The 19,467-nt window shown below is 40.5% G+C and overlaps 1 protein-coding gene across 8 annotated transcripts in view; it reads right to left on the reverse strand.

The window, feature by feature from the left end:
- Positions 1-19,467, reverse strand: part of LOC134949257 (cytochrome P450 2F3-like) — a 266,609-nt gene that overhangs the window by 29,532 nt on the left and 217,610 nt on the right. For all 8 annotated transcript variants that reach the window (XM_063937738.1, XM_063937740.1, XM_063937744.1 and 5 more), the window contains 5 exons: positions 11,840-12,000; positions 9,133-9,309; positions 4,625-4,766; positions 1,298-1,485; positions 685-826 (listed from right to left, as the gene is read on the reverse strand). In XM_063937738.1, the coding sequence (XP_063793808.1) occupies positions 685-826; positions 1,298-1,485; positions 4,625-4,766; positions 9,133-9,309; positions 11,840-12,000 (810 nt within the window). The remainder of the gene's footprint in view (positions 1-684; positions 827-1,297; positions 1,486-4,624; positions 4,767-9,132; positions 9,310-11,839; positions 12,001-19,467) is intronic.

The raw sequence follows: 19,467 nt of genomic DNA on the forward strand, positions 1-19,467 counted from the left end.
ATACTGTAAGTAAATATCCAAAATCCAAATGGGCGGCACTCTCCAGACTTGTAAAGAACAAATTCACATCACATACATGGTTATCAACGTTTTGGGTTTATTGATGACAGGTTTTTAATAAAGTGGAAATGTTGACAACCAGGGATGTGATGTGAATTTGTTCTTTACAAGTTCAGAGAGTGCCGTCCATTTGGATTTTGTGTATCATGTAAACTCACATTCTCTTGCTGGCATATACTTTAGTCTGGTATAAAACAAAAATGGCAAATGGAGGAATGATACATATGAAAGTAATGGCATATTTATTAGGCCTGAGTGCCACTAAACAATAAACTCTGGTTTAGTGTGATAAGGATAACATCTTGCGCGCATATCAGTTTTGTAAGGTGCAATACAATGCCACTATTTAAGGTTTTACAGTAGGTACATGATTTTGAAGGCAATGATTTAAAGTTGGTTTGATTAAGTGCATTATTTAATAATTGCATTTAAATTGGTCAACAAGTTAGAAAAGGCCTGCCATTGTTTTACAGCTATGAAATTAGCGAGCGATCACTCCATGAGTTTAAGATGGCACAAAAAAGATTTATGTATGAGGACACGTGTCGTAGACCATTGCATTTTAAATGGCTATCATTTATCTGGATGCATAAAAAATTTGACCCTGATCAATATCCAGCTTACCTGCAGCAAAAGGCATGTGTGCGTCATTCTTTTTAAAACAACCTTTGTCATCCAGGAAATGGTTTGGGTTGAACTTGTTTGGTTCCGCATACTTATCTGGATCATAATGGACAGAGTGCAGCAGCGCGGTGACGAAAGTGCCCTAAAAGATGCATAAGATTAGACATAAGTGTTTATATTGTTTCTTGATGTTAACGTCTTGTAACAATAGTTTCAGTAGAAAAGAAGGCAAAGTGGGATGTAGTTATGTTACCCAAACAGTATTTTAGAATTTATAATTTGTTTCTGTGAGGTAGACAGAGCAAATACATAATATCAGAGAAAATGACTAAAGATCAAGGATCAAAGGATCAAAAGGAGACATTTTAGTTGCTATTTTCATATAATAGTGCACATAGGGGTACATTTACTAAGCAGTGATAAGAATGGAGAAGTGAGCCAGTGGAGAAATTTCCCCATCATCCAATCAGCAGCTGTGTATCATTTTATAGTATGCAAATTATAGATGTTACTTCAGTGCTGATTGGTTGCCATGGGCAACTTCTCCACTGGCTCACTTCTCCGCTCTTATCACTGCTTAGTAAATGTACCCCTAAGACTCCCTTTCACTAACATTTGGAATGGAGAATCCTCTGAAAACGGCATCTCTTGATGTTTTATGAGGGAGACTAATCGGTAAAACATCACAAAATCTCATGATCTCATGGATAGTTGCATTGGTGTATGGCATCTGATTCCTGTCCACTATGGATGGAGTTCGATTTCTTCCCACAACTTGGTCAATTTCCTCCTGCATTCTCTCTGTAGCAAGGTGAAGAAAGTGGTAGACATGAATGAATAAAACATGACACCCATAGTGCATATTCTAACTTTATGTTTCACAATTTGTAAAAATTTGGCCCCCATCTGATGTAATGCCTCAGGGAGTTTATGAGGGTGCAAAGTCGTCCTGACCACCCTAATCAACTGTGAGTAGGGCAGGCCTTTCTTCAGAGGTTGTAGATGGAAACTGTCAAACTGTAATAATGTGTTTTTGTCCGTCGGTTTGCGAAATATTTCAGTAGAGAACTGACTTTCCTGAATGCTAACCTTCATATCCAGAAACTCAATGCTGGTAGAACTGCTGGTATATGTAAATCTGATGGACCCCTCAGTGCTGTTGAGCTTAGTAACAAAGGCGTCTAACAATTCGCTCCCCCCTGTCCAAATTAGGAATAAATCATCTATGAAACGGGTGTAGAATATCACATATTTAGAAAATGTGGGATCACCATGTATGTGCACTACTTCATATTCATGCATAAATAGGTTTGCATATGATGGGGCCATATTGGACCCTATCGCTGTACCCCGTAACTGTAAATAAAACGTATTATTGAACATGAAGTAGTTTATGCATGAATATGAAGTAGTGAACATACATGGTGATCCCACATTTTCAAAAGTGCTAAGTACCAAGTTTTCTATTGGCTATGGCTATGCTTGCACATTGCACTTTGTATGGAGTTTTGATGGATTAAAATGAACTAATTGAATTTGCTGCTACTTTTTGGTGTGCTGGTTTATGTGGGAACTCTGAATTTGCCTATACATGATTGTTTGACTGGGCACCCATTTGAAATTGGAAAGTGTGTGCGATTAATTTTCGATTTGTATATATATATATATATATATATATATACACATACATACAGTGGATCAAAAAAGTATTTTGACAGCTACCGATTGTGCAAGTTGACCCACTTAAAAAGATGAGAGAGGTCTGTAATTTCCATCATAGGTACACTTCAACTGTGAGAGACAGAATCTGAAAAAAAAAACTAGGAAATCACATTGTATGATTTTTAAACAATTAATTTGTATATTCTTGTGGAAAATAAATATTTGGACAATCAAAAAGTTGAACTCAATACTTTGTAATATAATGTCAGTTGGCAATTACAGAGGTCAAAAATTTCCGGTACTACTTGACCAGGTTTGCACACACTGTAGCAGGTATTTTGGTTCACTCTTCCATGCAGATCTTCTCTAGATCTGTCATGTTTTGGGGCTGTCGCATGGCAACACTGACTTTCAACTCCCTCCACAGATTTTCTATTGGGTTGAGGTCTGGAGACTGGCTAGGCCACTGCAAGACCTTGAAATGCTTCTTATGGAGCCACTCCTTAGTTGCCCAGGTGGTGTATTTGGGGTTATTGTCATGCTGGAAGACCCAGCCACGTTCCATCTTCAATGCTCTTACTGAGGGAAGGAGGTTTTTGCTCAAAATATCACGATACATGGCCCCATTCATCCTCTCCTTAATAAGGATCAGTCGTCCTGTCCCCTTTGCAGAAAAGCAGCCACAAAGCATGATGTTTCCACCCCCGTGCATCACAGTGGGTATGGTGTTCTTGGGATGCTATTCATCATTCTTCTCCCTCCAAACACGGCGAGTGGAGTTTATAGCAAAAAGTTTGATTTTGCTCTCATCTGACCACATTACATTCTCCCAATCCTCCTCTGGATCATCCAGATGGTCACTGGCAAACTTTAGGCGGGCCTTGATATGTGCTGGCTTAAGCAGGGGGACCTTTAGGGTGCTGCAGTATTTCAATCTATGATGACGTAGTGTGTTACTAATGGTAACCTTTGTGACTGTGGTCCCAGCTCTCTTGAGGTCATTGACTAGGTCCCCCCGGCATAGTTCTGTTCTGATTCCTCACCGTTCTCAAGATCATTGATACCCCACGAGGTGAGATCTTGCATGGAGCCCCAGGTCGAGGGAGATTGTCAGTGATCTTGTATTTCTTCCATTTTTTTATAATTGCACCAACAGTTGATCTCTTCTCACCAAGCTGCTTGCCTATTGTTGAGTAGCTCATCCCAGCCTTGTGCAGCTCTACAATTTTGTCCCTGGTGTCCTTAGACTGCTTTCTGGTCTTGGCCAGGGTGGAGAGGTAGCAGTCTGACTGTTTGAGGGTGTGGACAGGTGTCTTTTATACAGATAACCAGTTTAAACAGGTGCCATTAATAAAGGTAACGAGTGGAGGATAGAAGAGCTTCTTAAAGAAGAAGTAACAGGTCTGTGAGAGCCAGAATCTTTCTGCTTGGTAGGTGTCCAAATATTTATTTTCCACAAGAATATGTTTAAAAATCATAACAATGTGATTTCCTGTTGTTTTTTATTTCAGATTACAGGAAATTACAGACTTCTCTCATTTTTTTAAGTGGGTCAACTTGCACAATCGGTGGCTGTCCAAATACTTTTTTGCCCCACTGTGTGTATGTGTATGTGTGTATATATATATATATATATATATATATATATATCTATCTCCAAGACTCCAACTCTACAAGCATTGAGAAAATACACAAAACAAAACAGTGGCACTCATACTGAATAACTCACATGCAACTTTGTTAAACCAATGTTTCAGTGTTTCAATCACCCTGATAAAATGTTGTTGAAACATTGAAGTGAAAAACCTTGCCTGTGTTTCAGTTGTTTATTATGAGTGCTGACATTTTGGTTTTATATATGTATATATATTGTAGAAATGAATGAATACAGTGCCAAATGTGGATGGTATACTTAGTAAGTATATACCAGCTGTAGCAATACAACCAATATTGCACTCCCCATTGATTTAGTTTTCAATAAACCACATTAGAACCTATACATTTTATTTATAAAGGGATAACAATTTATTCCAATAAAATAGAGCAAAGATTAGTATAAAAACATAAAAAAACAAATATTTTCAGATAACACAAATGCAGTAATAAGAGGTTAAAAAGGTCTCTTATCTTAGCATATCAGGATCAAGTGGTTAAACAAGATAACTCCAACACATTTTGTCCTTATATAGAAAACAGAACAATGCTTACATTTAATTAAATGCTAATAATAATAATAATAATAATAATAATAACCAACATGTTGTATATGTGAGATTACCTGTAACCTCCGGGTGCTTCATAAGGACCAGGATTCCATATCTGAGAGTTGTACTAACTGTCTCTGTTCCCCCAAAGAGAATATTTTGAATGGTTCTCAACAAACTTTCGTAGTAAAATGCAGAGTCTGGGTCATCCATTTCCTGAACATGTGACAGCATTACATCATTACAACAGTACAAGTAGATTTTATATCTTTCTTACAAAGGCAGAAATAACTTGATTGAACTATTAGATAAGCAGGAAAAGTTTGCATTAATTTTTATATATTTTGTTACATGCTCCCTTAAGTTATACATTACTAACTACAATGACCAAAAATTTATTTTATGGCCACAGTCTTATCTTGATTATATGTCTAGATTTAATAATACTCTATAACCAGCCCACTCATCCTGGGTTTGTTTTGAACCACAATGAAGTAATTGTCTCGTTGGGATGGGTGTGGGATTCCAGCGGTCGAGATCCCGGAGGTCAGGAGACAGATGCCGGGAACCCTACAGCCAGAATACCGGTAGAGATGGCAGCGTGTCCCCTCGCAGGAATACTGGGCTTGGGTCAGGATTCCGCCCGATCATATTTCCCCGGCTGTCGGGATTCTGGCAGCAGTATTCTTACAGCTGGGATCCTGAAAGCAGGTAATTTAACTGCATACAGTCTCATTCTAAAATCTCGCAAGTTCAAGAATGATCCAGTAGATGATACATATTATTTCCCTAATCTTATGTTCTGTCAACAATCTTAAGTGCTTGGTTTGTTAAAATGGGCATGTCCATTTTTAATTTACAACATAAGGGTAGGTGAGATGGCCCAAGGACAATTCTATCATGCACCAATTTCTATTATGGGATTTGCCTATCTTGCTGTATTGATGTAAATACTATAATTGTGTTACTCTATCTCCATTTGTCTGTTCTGGCCTGAAGCCTGTGATTTGCTGGTTGGAGTCAGAGGGGTATATGCAATTGCGGTCGAATTCCCGAAATTGTCGAAAAACTGTACTTTTTCACCAAAAAATAAAATAAAATTTACAATGCAATTCAGTACTTTCCGTCAAAAAAACGGACTTTCAAAATTTGACTTTTTGAAATTCGACTTTTGTCAAATTCGACTTTTCTGCAATGATACAAATGCTGCAATTCGACAAAAGTATATTCAATTGAAGTTTGGAAATTCGACAACAGTGCTTTTAGACAGTAAATTCGTCATTTTCAATCCGCTGCACTTTGGTGGGTGAAACTAATAAAAAAAAATTAAAACTTGTTTTATTTTGGTGTTTTTTTTATTGGAAATAGCATATCTATTTATATTAGAAGGGATTAGGTACTTGGTTTGTCTGTTTTGGAGGCACAAGTATTATTTATATATTTTTAAAAATATATATTTTTATTTATTTTTATTTTTAGATGGAATGGTAAAATCCTGGAAAAAAATGGCGTCGGGTCCCCCCTCCAAAGCATAACCAGCCTCTGGCTCTTCGAGCTGGTCATGGTTCTAAAAATCCGGGAGAAAAATGGACAGGGGATCCCCCGTATTTTTAAAACCAGCACCGGGCTCTGCGCCTGGTGCAAAAAATACGGGGGACAAAAAGAGTAGGGGTCCCCCATATTTTTTACACCAGCATCGGGCTCCACTAGCTGGACAGATAATGCCACAGCCGGGGGTCACTTTTATACAGCGCCCTGCGGCCGTGGCATTAAATATCCAACTAGTCACCCCTGGCCGGGGTACCCTGGGGGAGTGGGGACCCCTTCAATCAAGGGGTCTTCCCCCCAGCCACCCAAGGGCCAGGGGTGATGCCCGAGGCTGTCCCCCCCATCCAAGGGCTGCGGATGGGGGGCCGAAAGCCTTGAGAAAATGTCAAGAATATTGTTTTTTTCCATTAGTACTACAAGTCCCAGCAAGCCTCCCCTGCTAGCTGGTACTTGGAGAACCACAAGTACCAGCATGCAGGAGAAAAACGGGCCCGCTGGTACCTGTAGTACTACTGGGGAAAAAAAAACCAAATAAAACAGGAGACACACACCTTGAGAGTAAAACTTCATTTCACACCTGCCGACACACACATACTTACCTATGTTGAACCGTCGACTGCCACGTCTCCTGATCCAACGATCCGGGGTACCTGTGAATAAAATTATACTCACCTCAATCCAGTGTCCAGAGATAAATCCTCGTACTTGGCAAAAAAAACAAAACAAACACCCGGACCAGCGGACTGAAAGGGGTCCCATGTTTACACATGGGACCACTTTCCCCGAATGCAGAGACCCCCCCCCCCCCCCGTGATTGCTGTCACAGAAAGGTCTCTTAAGCCAATCAGCGAGTGCAACGTCCTTGCACTGTGCTGATTGGCTGCGCGTCTGAGCTGTCAAACAGTGCATCGCAAAGCCTCTCCAATATATTCAATGGTGGGAACTTTGCGGAAGGCGGTGAGGCCACCCGCGGTCAGCGGCTGACCGCTGGTAACCCCACCGCTGATGGCAAAGTTCCCACCATTGAAAGCAATGGAGGGAGCTGTGCGATGCGCTGTCTGAGCTCAGACGCGCATACAGCCAATCAGGTGAGCGCCACGAAGTAGCGCTTCCTGATTGGCTGAAGGGACCTCTGTGACAGGAGTCACATGGGGTCCCGGCATTCGAGGAAAGGGGTCCCATGTGTAAACATGGGACCCCTTTCAGTCCGCTGGTCCGGGTGTTCGTTTTGTTTTTTTGCCAAGTACGAGGATTTATCTCTGGACACTGGATTGAGGTGAGTATAATTTTTTTCACAGGTACCCCGGATCGTCGGAGACGAGACGTGCCAGTCGGCGTGTCAACATAGGTAAGTATGTGTGTGTCGACATGTGTGAAATAAACTTTTACTCTCACGGTGTGTGTCTCCTGTTTTTATTTGGGTATTTTTTTTCCAGTAGTACTACAGGTACCAGCGGGCCCGTTTTTCTCCCGCATGCTGGTACTTGTGGTTCTCCAAGTACCAGCTTGCGGGGGAGGCTTGCTGGGACTTTTAGTACTACTGGAAAAAACAATATTCTTGTCATTTTCTCAAGGCTATCAGCCCCCCATCCGCCGCCCTTGGATGGGGGGGGGGGGGGACAGCCTCGGGCTTCACCCCTGACCCTTGGGTGGCTGGGGGGGACCCCTTGATTGAAGGGGTCCGCACTCCCCCAGCGTACCCCGGCCAGGGGTGACTAGTTAGATATTTAATGCCACGGCCGCAGGGCGCTGTATAAAAGTGACCCCCGGCTGTGGCATTATCTGTCCAGCTAGTGGAGCCCGATGCTGGTGTTAAAAATATGGGGGACCCCTACTCTTTTTGTCCCCCGTATTTTTTGCACCAGCACCAGGCGCAGAGCCCGGTGCTGGTTTTAAAAATACAGGGGATCCCCTGTCCATTTTTCCCCCTGATTTTTAGAACCAGGACCGGCTCGAAGAGCCCGAGGCTGGTTATGCTTTGGAGGGGGGACCCCACGCCATTTTTTTTGTTTTTTCGTGTTTTTTTAAAATCGGATCAAAATCCATCAAATCGTCCGTTTTTCGTCAGCGGGCCAAATTGTGTCGAATTAAAAAACGGCCGAATAATTGCCGCGATTCGCCGCTAATTGCATATACCCCAGAGTGTTTGTAAACCCACATCTGGATTTTTTTTTTAATATATAGTTTTTATTTCCCATGTTTCTAATGTACTTTTCCCTCTTATCAAGGCTTTACCTTCCACTAAATACTTAGAGCAAAACCATGTGCACAGCAGGGGGTTGGGGGCAGATGTAACATGTGCAGAGAGAGTTACATTTGGGTGGGTTATTTTGTTTCTGTGCAGGGTAAATACTGGCTGCTTTATTTTTACACTGCAATTTAGATTTCAGTTTGAACACACCTCACCCAAATCTAACTCTTTCTGCACATGTTAGATCTGCCTCCCCTGCAGTGCACATGGTTTTGCCCAACTGCTAACAAATTTGCTGTTGCGATCAGCTCTGAATTAGACCCTTAGCGCTCTACTTCCAAACATTTGTATTGGCCCGAGTCATGTTATTTGCCGCTTCCAGAAGTGTGATGTTAATATTATATTTTCTACTTCGATTTTACTATTTACTAGTTCTTATTAAATGAAAACATTTTATCAGGGTCATAACATTTAGAAACTTGCTATCTTGTATGCCATTGCTGTGCCACTGTGTTTTACAGATGTGCTATTGAATATTATTTTAAACAGACATGTTTTTGTGCCACTGCTCTGTATCTTAGTTTAATCAGCCAGATCACTGCATTCTTTGGTCAATATACTGTAGGTGAAAACAAATTAAGAGCTGTAAGTTGGCCAAAATTGACTGGAAATAAATGTTATTGATGTTAATAATACTGTAAGAACAAAAACATGTTCAAATTGCATTATTTTAGCAGTTTTATTAATTTTTAAAGATATCCAAAACCAAAACATGATGGTGGTTTAAAATAAAAACATGGAGGTCTGTACAAATCTATAATTTTAGCAAATGTTTATTTTTACCTCCTTCATCTTGGTGAGGAAGCAGTCAATATAATCACGAGGATTGTTCGGATCCAGTGTTTTCTCATGATACTTGATCATTTCTGCTGTGATTTCATAAATATCTTGAAAGTTCTTCTTTATTTTCCTGTGTGGACCTGGAAGATAATCCATGATGTCTGGAAACATGTTGTATAGCTGGGAAGAAATAAAATACATATATATATATATTTTATAGTCTTATTCATTGACTTTAAAGGATTTCTCCATCTGTAGTAATCTTCACTTCATAGTCTTCTATTTAGTATATACCAGAATGTTTACTAGACCTTATTACTAAGCTACAGTATATTGTATAGAGTAGTATATTTATGTATATTAATATATTGTGCTATCAAATAGACATGATACTCTGTTGCCATTGCCAAGACTGCTGAAAGAAACATTGTCTGAGAAGATGACCACCCTGATTCTTAACAGTACATCATGTGATTGTTACTGAAATAAAAAATACCATGTCTAAAACTAATATACTGTATATTATACTGTTTAATTATAGTGTTATACAGTACATGTCAAATTTGTTTTAGGTTGTTTATATTATATTTTATAAAACATTAATTGAAAAGCTGAGCCTGTCTGATGCTGACACATGTAGAATACAATTCAAACCAGTATGCAGCATGTTGATGTTCACCATGTTGACATTCATAATATCGACACCAGAATGTCTTCATGGTTAAAATGTCGACATCTAGAAAATGTTGACTTGGACAAAATGTCAACATAACACATGCCGTTTCAGTGAAAATGCTGACATTGTTGGAAATGGAGTTCGCTCTTGCGTTATCTCCACTTTGCCTTTCTTGAGGCATTCTGCCCCTTTATGAAGATGGCCGTCTACAGTGCTACTGTGCATGTGTGGCGCCATCTTGCCACTGTGGTGAACACCACATTATTACACAGATGTGTAGTACTCAGCTTCGGGGAGTCCCTTCATTTTATCATGTGTTGTATGCCTGCATATACTGCGATTACTGTGAGTATGGCTGTTCATTGTCACAATAAACCTAAACTTCTGATTATGTCTCAATGCGTGACCCACTTCATATGGTCTATGCTGGTATGTACTATTATCTAACTTGTGAATACCACAAATAGTACATACATATCTACAGACATTAGTGTTTGGGTATGAGTTAGACTTAGTTTTAGGGGTTATAGGGCCTAATTCAGATGTGGTTGGAGTTGTTATCACTGCTGCTTCCTTGGAGGTAGCAGTGATAGTGCTGTGTGGTAATGCAGCAGGAGGCATCTTTTATTAGAAGACGCCTCCTGTTGCAGTAGTAGGACACAGCATTTGACCACTGACTTATAATCGGGCAGATTGCAGAACCCATGGAGAAGCACAAACTGGTCGTTGCAGAGGCCAGGAAATATCCATATAACCATGGAGATCCCTGACCTGTTCTCTCCCCCTAGACGGCAGTGACACACCTCCATTTCACAAATGGAGCCTGTTCCTTCACCTTCTCCACCCCCAGAGTGCCAATAATTGGTATTTTGTGGTGCAGGATAGAGCAGCAACTGGACCTGAGTGACCCTCATAATGTTAGGGATTAAGGTTAGGGATACCTCAGAACTGGATTGTTGCCATTATGACCATGTAGACATTTCATCAGTGTTAATATTCTGAATGTTGAAATCATGTCTGTCAACATTATCACCATGTAGTAATTTTCATATTAACATTATAAATGTCAACACACAATAGTCACTGTCAATTAATACACCAAACCCATTTAAACCTGAGGATAAGTTTTAAAGTTTAATAATTTTATTTTACTAATGTATCTTGCATTCTTGATATTATAATGCTCTGATCTTAATATGCAACTCTGTATGTGTGCTGTCTTTGGAAAATCTCATACGGAAGAAATCTAAAGCTTTTGACCCTTTTGAAAGTCGTGGCAGAGCACAAAATAATGGGCCCCACCTAATGCTTGTTACAAATGATACTTGAACTCAATTGGCTTTATCGGAGGCAAGTAATTTGGGCAAAGACCAGATGTCCTTTTGAAAAGGGCCTGAAGAATGCTCCCTAATGTAAATGTTATTGTGTGACACTTTTCTTTACATGTGCAGATAGAAAGTACATACAGTAACTAATTTCTTGGGCTTTTGATTAAGAATGTTTGTAATCTGTATCTTTACTTCTTATTAACCTGTAATGATTCAGATACTGCAGGTGAAATAGAAATACTATCTTGGGCATTAGAAAGTCCAAGGTCCTTTGAACCCAAATCCCCATATTTTGCAGTGGGTAAACACGTTGTTGGATTTTGTTCTCTAAGTGTAGGACAAGTTGTTGTGGCTTCTGTACATGGATCCTACCTTCTTTAACTGTTCACATGCTTTCTATTTTTGTGGTACAGTAGCTCAAGAGTTGGTCCCTGAGTACCGTTTCAACCAGCTTGAGAACAAAGTGGAACACCTTAGACCTGTGGCAAATGTGAGTCTGAAGACGTTTGCCTTTTAAGGGATTTCTTGGTTTCAGTGATCAGGGCGTTAAGAAGTCTCAAAGCCTTGTGGTCTTATGGTAAAAGGAACCCTTCCTTTTTGCTGGGGGACCTGAAGACCCAAAGACACAAGGTATTTTTTTTGTATGTGTACACACTCTTAATATTAGGCTTTGTAAATACAAATATCCAAATCTGTGTCTACCCACCGTCCCCCATGTGCTGCTCATGATATGGAAGTTATTATTGATGCTGGCAGTTATAGCCAAGAGTCTCTTGTCCTTATAATCAAAACGACTTCCATAGACGATGGAGCAAATAACATTGGAAACTGATTGAGCAAAGTATGTGCTGGGGTTCACTGGAGACCCTGAGAAAGAAGATGTTATGTGATTAAAGATTAGATCATCACAAATATCATACAGAAATATTTCCTAGCATTTTACAGATTAATTAACATGGATAAAAATAAAAACTTGCTAACTTCAGAAATTAGAATTAAAACAGTGGAAAAAAGAAAACCTGAGTTAATAAATGTGGTGCATGTGGTGACAATTGAATTGATAATCCAACGTATTACTTTTTTTGTATTAAAATTGATTTCTTCTATTTGTCTCCTTTATACAGTAATATGAAGGCAGACTCACTTGTGATAGTCTTCGGTCAAAGTAGAGGTTAGTTAGGAGTATCTCTGATTTCTTCACAACTGCTTCATTACAGACACTGGAACTTTTTGCAAAAAATCATCCTCCTCTGCTTTTGACTCCCGGTTAGAGACTCTGTGGTTTAATATCCTCCTACAGCCCTGGTTTATGAGCACAGTCTTCATTTAATTACAGACAGCACTTTGAAATTGTGAGTCTTTGGAGTGATATCACACAGAGAATGGCATTACTGGAGTGATCAATAACATGACATCACAGACCTCCATTTATACTGTGCCAGCAGAGGATGAGATATCTTACTGTCAGATTGATCATCCAAATTACATTATCCGTTATTCGGTATACAGTATACATCTGCCCTATATCTGGAAATACATGATTTTTAAATACATCAAGAGGACATTCAGCATTTATGCCATTTTGCGATTACTGACCTCCAATCGGTGACTACTACCTTTCATTTGTAATTACATGGAGCTCCCCACTGAGTGTCTGGCATTGGTGTAACCAAAATATGATTTTCACATATCTTGCTCAATGTCAACTAAAACATAAGATTAGTGATTTGACTGGCAGTGGATATGTCATTGATGATTAATGTAGGGAGTCAGCCAAAAAAAGGAATATAGCTAACATTCCATAAACCACCCATAGCAGTAAAGAAGGGCCGAGTCTATGGCCAATTTTGCTTAACATGGTGCTACAAAAGTCAAAAGGAGAGGCCAATACAGCCATTCATCTCCTGCAACTTCCCAAACACTAGCTTCTTACCCTGAGGGGTCTATTCATAAAGCAGTGAAAAGTGTGAAGAAGTGAGCCAGTGTTGAAGTTGCCCATGGCAACCAATAAGCTGCTACGTATAATTTTATAAAATGCATTTTATAAAAGTTACCTCAACACTGACTGGTTGCCATCGGCAATTTCTCCACTGGCTCACTTCTCCACACTTTTCACTGCTTCATGAATAAACCCCTTGAGTGTATTACCAGTAGGGTGAGTGATGTCACCTTTAAACAGACATACATATTAGTTCTGAACAGCAACCTCACTATTTCTAAATAATTTTAAAATGTGAGGCTGAGTAGTACTGAGGAAAATTTATGTAAATTTGGAAAATTTGATGTAAACCTGCAACAGGATGATGGCGATAATTGTGTATCTGACGATGAGGAAAATGATGATGATGATGATGAATGTGTTGTACTTGAAAAAGATAATAATCTTGACGAATGTCTCACATAAGGCAGGCACCAGTGGTCCCTGCACACTCCTATTATAAGCACATTGTTGTTATTCCTCTCCAGAAGACCAAAAAATCCACCACTCAGATGTGGAAGTACTGTATTTCTACCCCAACCCAGACAATGTTTGTCAAGCCAACTGTAACCTTTGTAAACCAAGGTAAGAATTTAACCATCTAGGCACCTCCTTATTAATACGTCATTTGCAGTGTAATCATGCTAGAGGATCATCCCAAAAAGTGAAATCATGTGCAACAAACAGTCCATTAACAGCTAAAATCAGTATGGTAGAATTCCTCATCCAAACTTACCATCAACACCCTTATCCTATGCCTCCTCAGGACGAGTATTAAGTAGTCCTGTATCATTGGATAAAATACAATCTGACCCCTGTAATGCAATTTATTATTCTCAAGAATAATCTCTGGGAACTAGGGCAAATGCTATTGGTGGTACATTTTTATCTCACAAGGAGAACCAGAGTCATGACTGCCATGTTGTCACTTGATCAGCATCCAGTATGTACAATAAACACAACAAGATTCAGCTATATTGTATTGACTATCCAACTATGGATATGTGAACAAGCAGCACCATTCAAACAAAAGACTACAGGCGGGATGTACTGAAGTCTGAGTTCGGCAACCATGCAGGATGCCGACCGAAGTAGGATGTTTTTTTTTAAAGGAGCAATCATTAATAAACCATGCCTTGTAAATTATAGTCCCTTTAAAAAAAAAGTTCGAGTTCGGCCGGCATCCCGCACTGCCACCAAACTCGGACTTTATTACATCCCAGCCCACATGACCGTGACAGTCTACTGCATTGGTGTATCACTCTCAGCAGCAGCACCACTGGCAGCATCATCCTCATTCTGTCAGCACTGTAGCATGCAACACCAACTCATTCACAGGCAAGATACTTTATATATTGCTGGCTTCACAACTGGTGTAAACTTGTTGCATAAACTTCATAATGTTATATTCAAATAGCTCACTCCACTAAAACTCTCCTCTGAATGTATCATAGATGATGGAGCCAACATTGTGTAGAAATTCAGCAAGCCTTCAAGAGCTACAGATCTAATCATGATATAGGGAGAGGTGGGAAATTTTTATCTTATTGCATTTCAATGGAAAAACCTTTGAAAAAGTAACAATGAAAGTGAGTTTTGACATTGCCAGTCCAGTCATAATTCTAATTAAAATACTCAATAAGCCTTTAGAGAAGCTGAATGAGGATATGATGATAGCAAGCGATTCTGCAAAGTATGGTGGCCTAGTAGATCAATGTCTCTATTTCCTTGGTAGACACACAAGGGTGTGCAAGATCTTCAAATTGCTGACTACATTTTGTCAAACATACTTGATATGAGATTTTATCCTATAGATGTGTCATTATACACAGAGGCATCAACAAGTCTGGTGACAACCAGTGCACACCCGTATCTTTCCCCGCACACCAGAAATGTTGGGCTGCCGCCGGAAACTAGTGCCTGCACTGTCGGCTCTCACCTCTGTGACATGAGCCAAGTGCTGCAGGAGAAAGTCACACTGCAGTACCCACTTTGGCCACTGCAGAGGAGCCAGCATTTTGGTGTCACCCCATCCGAGGGTGACACCCGAGTGCAGCCTGCACACCCTTAGTGACACCACTGCTTATACACTTAGTGGCTATAAGCCATATGGTGTGAGACGCCAGTCACAAATAAGCCGTTCTGTGAGGTGTTGGTTTCTGTCTTTTTTTTAAATATTCATATTGCAGAAGCAATGAAACACTATTCAAAGTGTACTAGAGATGTAGGTGAAGAATCGCTTGAACTACCAATCTTTCTACTTACAGATTCAGGTGGTTATCCCGAGTTGTCAGCAAACCAAAAAAAGTTTGGCAATTGGACAAAACCATGTTGTACTGCAAGTGGGGCAGTTGTAACATGTGCAGAGAGATTTAAATTTTGGTGGGTCATATTGTTTATGTGCTTGGTAAATACTGGCTGCATAATTTCTACACTGCAATTTAGATTTGAGTTTGCACATACCCCAACTCTGAATAACCCCCTTATACCACTACTAATATGCAACTACAGCAAGGATGAGCATGGCTACATCTGTATAGTGAAATAAAGTAACCTTATCTACAGTAATGTATAATAGTCCTCTTCTTCCTGGATGATGAATATTGGGTACTGCATGCATTCTGTTTGGAGCTGAGCAAAGCACAGCAAAAACATGTCAAACCTCTAAGACTGGGACAACCAGTGGCGGTTCTAGGTGCGGGTGGGCAGGGCTACAGCCCGGGGCGATGTGGCCTCATGGTGCAGCTTCAGTTAGCCTCGAGGGTGCCTGCCTGAACGCCAACTGACTGCACTGCGCTGGTCTGGTTTTCACCTCCCGCTCCCCGCATCACTGTAGAGAGGATGCGGCTGCTTGACTCCGGTGACAGATCAAAGAAGATGAGGCAGCTTTCTTTGTCTAGAGCCGGGGGACCTGTCGAGTCTGGAGAGATGGTGAGTAACACATTCTAACGCTTTCTCTCTCACTCACTCACTCACTCACTCACTCACACTCTCTCCTAAATGGCTCTACCTGGAGGAATGTGTATATGTGGCTCTACCCGGCACAATCTGTATAAGGGGCTCTATCTGGCACAATGTATATATGGGGATTTACCTGGCTCAATTTTTACAAGTGACTCTACCTGGCACAATGTGTATAAGAGTCACTGGAGTACGAAGAAAGGCTCACTAGGTTAAATATGTATACACTAGAAAAGAGGCGTCTAAGAGGAGACATTATTAATATCTTCAGATATGTAAAGGGTCATTACAAGGAGTTAGCAGGGGAGTTGTTTATTAATAGAACTCTGTATAGGACACGTGGACACTCACTGAGGCTAGAGGAAAGAAAATTCCGTACAAAATGTAGGAAAGGGTTCTTCACCGTAAGGGCAATAAGGATTTAGAACTCCCTGCCGGAGAAGGTAATAATGACGGAGTCTGTAAATGCATTTAAAAACAGATTGGACAGCTTTCTAGCAGAAAAAAGTATCCAAGGCTATAGCATTTAATATATTGACATTAAGTATCTGGGAGTGGTACGAAATATAGTTGTCAATTGGTATGATACCATTGCTTCGGCTGATGCATTATAATGTGCTCAGCTTGATACAAATACAGGTTAAACCCAATGGGCATTTTGCCTCTTTTCAACCTCATTAACTATGTTACTATGGGGGTAATTCCAAGTTGATCGCAGCAGGAAATTTTTTAGCAATTGGGCAAAACCATGTGCACTGCAGGGGGGGCAGATCTAACATTTGCAGAGAGAGTTAGATTTGGGTGGGTTATTTTGTTTCTGTGCAGGGTAAATACTTGCTGCTTTATTTTTATACTGCAATTTAGATTGCAGATTGAACTCACCCCACCCAAATCTATATCTCTCTGAACATGTTATATCTGCACCCCCTGCAATGCACATGGTTTTGCCCAACTGCTAACAAATTTCCTGCTGCGATCAACTTGGAATTACCCCCTATGTTACTATGATACCTGATACAGTGTGTATAAGAGTCTCTACCTGGCGCAATGTGTGTAAGGGGCTCTGCCTGGTGCAATGTGTATAAGGGGCTCTGCCTGGCATAACTTGTGTAAGGGGCTCTGCCTGACCCAATGTGTTTAAGGAGCTCTGCCTGGCCCTGCATGTGTAAGGGGCTTTACCTGGCATTAACTGCATAAAAAGAGCTCTATAGTACTGGCATAATGTGTATAAGGGGCTCTACCTGGCGTAATGTGTATAAGGGGCTCTACCTGGTGTGTATAAGGGGTACTACTGTGTGGTGTAATGTGACTGACAAACATCTTGCCAGACTCCTCAATTCTGGGACCTTGGACCAGACTTTCCTGCATCTAATAGTTACCTGTGGATACCACCATCAGCCCTACATCAACTGTGAGGATTATTTCGAAAAAGAACAGCATGGACCTACCATTCCATGCATCCTTGTGTCACATACATATTCATATATGGCTTCACATTGATTAATTACAATGACTAATCTTAATACAGTACATGCCAGCTTCTATGCAATTACCAGGAACTAGGAGACTAGGCTTTGTGCTATTCTTAGATTTGAGCATTTAAATTCATGTACCGTTGACATGGTATAATATCTCAATGATGTATTTTTATTAACTCATTATCATTATACAGTATCTATGTATTACAATAAACGTGTTTTTTTTTTTTATGAAAAGCTGTTCAATAGCTATTAAATATCTTTAAATAATTATTTGAGCAGCCAAACTGCCACAAAACCAACAAATTGCCCCTTAGTAAATTTTGCCCTTTATACTAATCCCAATCATGTAGGGCAATTTTTACGTATGAGCACACTGGGTAGCAGCTAAGGGCCCCACGATTCTAGGGGTCTTTGCGCAGTGCTGAACTGTGCCAGAGAGGAATCTGGTGCCTCTGGAGCTTTTTGAGTGGAAGGTAGAGAATTCGGCCCAGCAGCTCTGATTGTGAATTGTCACACTACCCCATAATGCCACTAGCCCAGCGTCGGCATCACTATAAATTATCACTTTAGTTTATCCACAGAGGGGGATCCTCTTTAATAGGGAGGACAGCAGGGCTAAAACATCATTCTAGACAGCACAGTCAGTTTCTTTTATTTATACCATTTCATCCTGGGCACAATTTTGTAAGGTTTGTATATACTTTATATACTGTACTTGTATGTTTGTATGGCTTTAAAGGTGCACCATAAACATTCTCTGTACAAAGTTGCATAATATAATACATATGTGTCATCATATACCTAACCTGCTGCTAAATTAGCTGTTCTCACCCCCGTTTACAGGGCTTAAATACTCACCTCCTTTCTTCCTGACCTGCTTGTCCATCCGCATCCAGTGCCAGATTAAGCCTTGGGGGTGCCCAAGGCACTTTAGACAGGGGGGGCCCAGTGGAAGGGAGAGGGGGGGTGTATATAGTATTGTTCATACCACCCAAAATGACCCATTCCAAGAGGGACAAAGTGCTCTTTCAAGGACTTCCCTCTTAATATATGATTGTAGTTACCTGTGTTAAACTATTTCATTGATAATAAAGATGTTTCCACACAAGTGATTGCAGTCATAACTTAAGAAGTAAGTCCAGGTAGAAAGCATTTTGTCCCTCCTGGAATGGTTCATGTTGGGATGTATGGATTGTGTATATTAAATTTAGCCAATGGTGTATATTAGATTTAAACTTATAGTTTCATAAGGCCTGTGTACTGTTTATAGCGCCACCTAATTGATAGACAACTATTTTATAAAATGTTCTTGTAGTGGAACAAGAGACAACTTAAACAACCTTAAAATACACATAGAAAAATAAAATCTATAATTTATCTTGTCACATGCAAAAATAGCAGCAGCCTCTGTACTACTTATACACTGAGATAGGACTCAGGAGGACTGTGTGTGTGTGTGTGTGTGTGTGTGTGTGTGTGTGTGTGTGTGTGTGTGTGTGTGTGTGTGTGTGTGTGTGTGTGTGTCTAGACCCTCCTTAGATAATAAATTGCACAGGACACAGACACCATAGTGTTCCCACCCTGTGTCACTTGCAACTATCTCCACCCTCCTATCTCTCCTCTGGTTGGGAAGCTCCGTCGATAGTTCATGAAATCTGACACTGCTGTTGCTCACATTCTGGCTGTCTGGTTATGCTGCTACATAAGAGGGAGTGATGACAGTGTGCTCTGGCCGGGGGGCCCCCTAACAGAGGAGGGCCTGGGGTACAGTATGCCCTGTATCCCCCCCTTAATCTGGCTTTGTCTGCACCTGCTCTGATGTGGGGTGGGGGGCGATGACTGCCGTGCCGATCCACGTTTGTGGTGCAGCACGGGTGGGGGACGGCAGTGGCAAACGCAGGATTTGCATGGGGG

The sequence above is a fragment of the Pseudophryne corroboree genome, chromosome 8 (assembly GCF_028390025.1).
Source record: "Pseudophryne corroboree isolate aPseCor3 chromosome 8, aPseCor3.hap2, whole genome shotgun sequence".
Lineage (NCBI taxonomy): Eukaryota > Metazoa > Chordata > Amphibia > Anura > Myobatrachidae > Pseudophryne > Pseudophryne corroboree.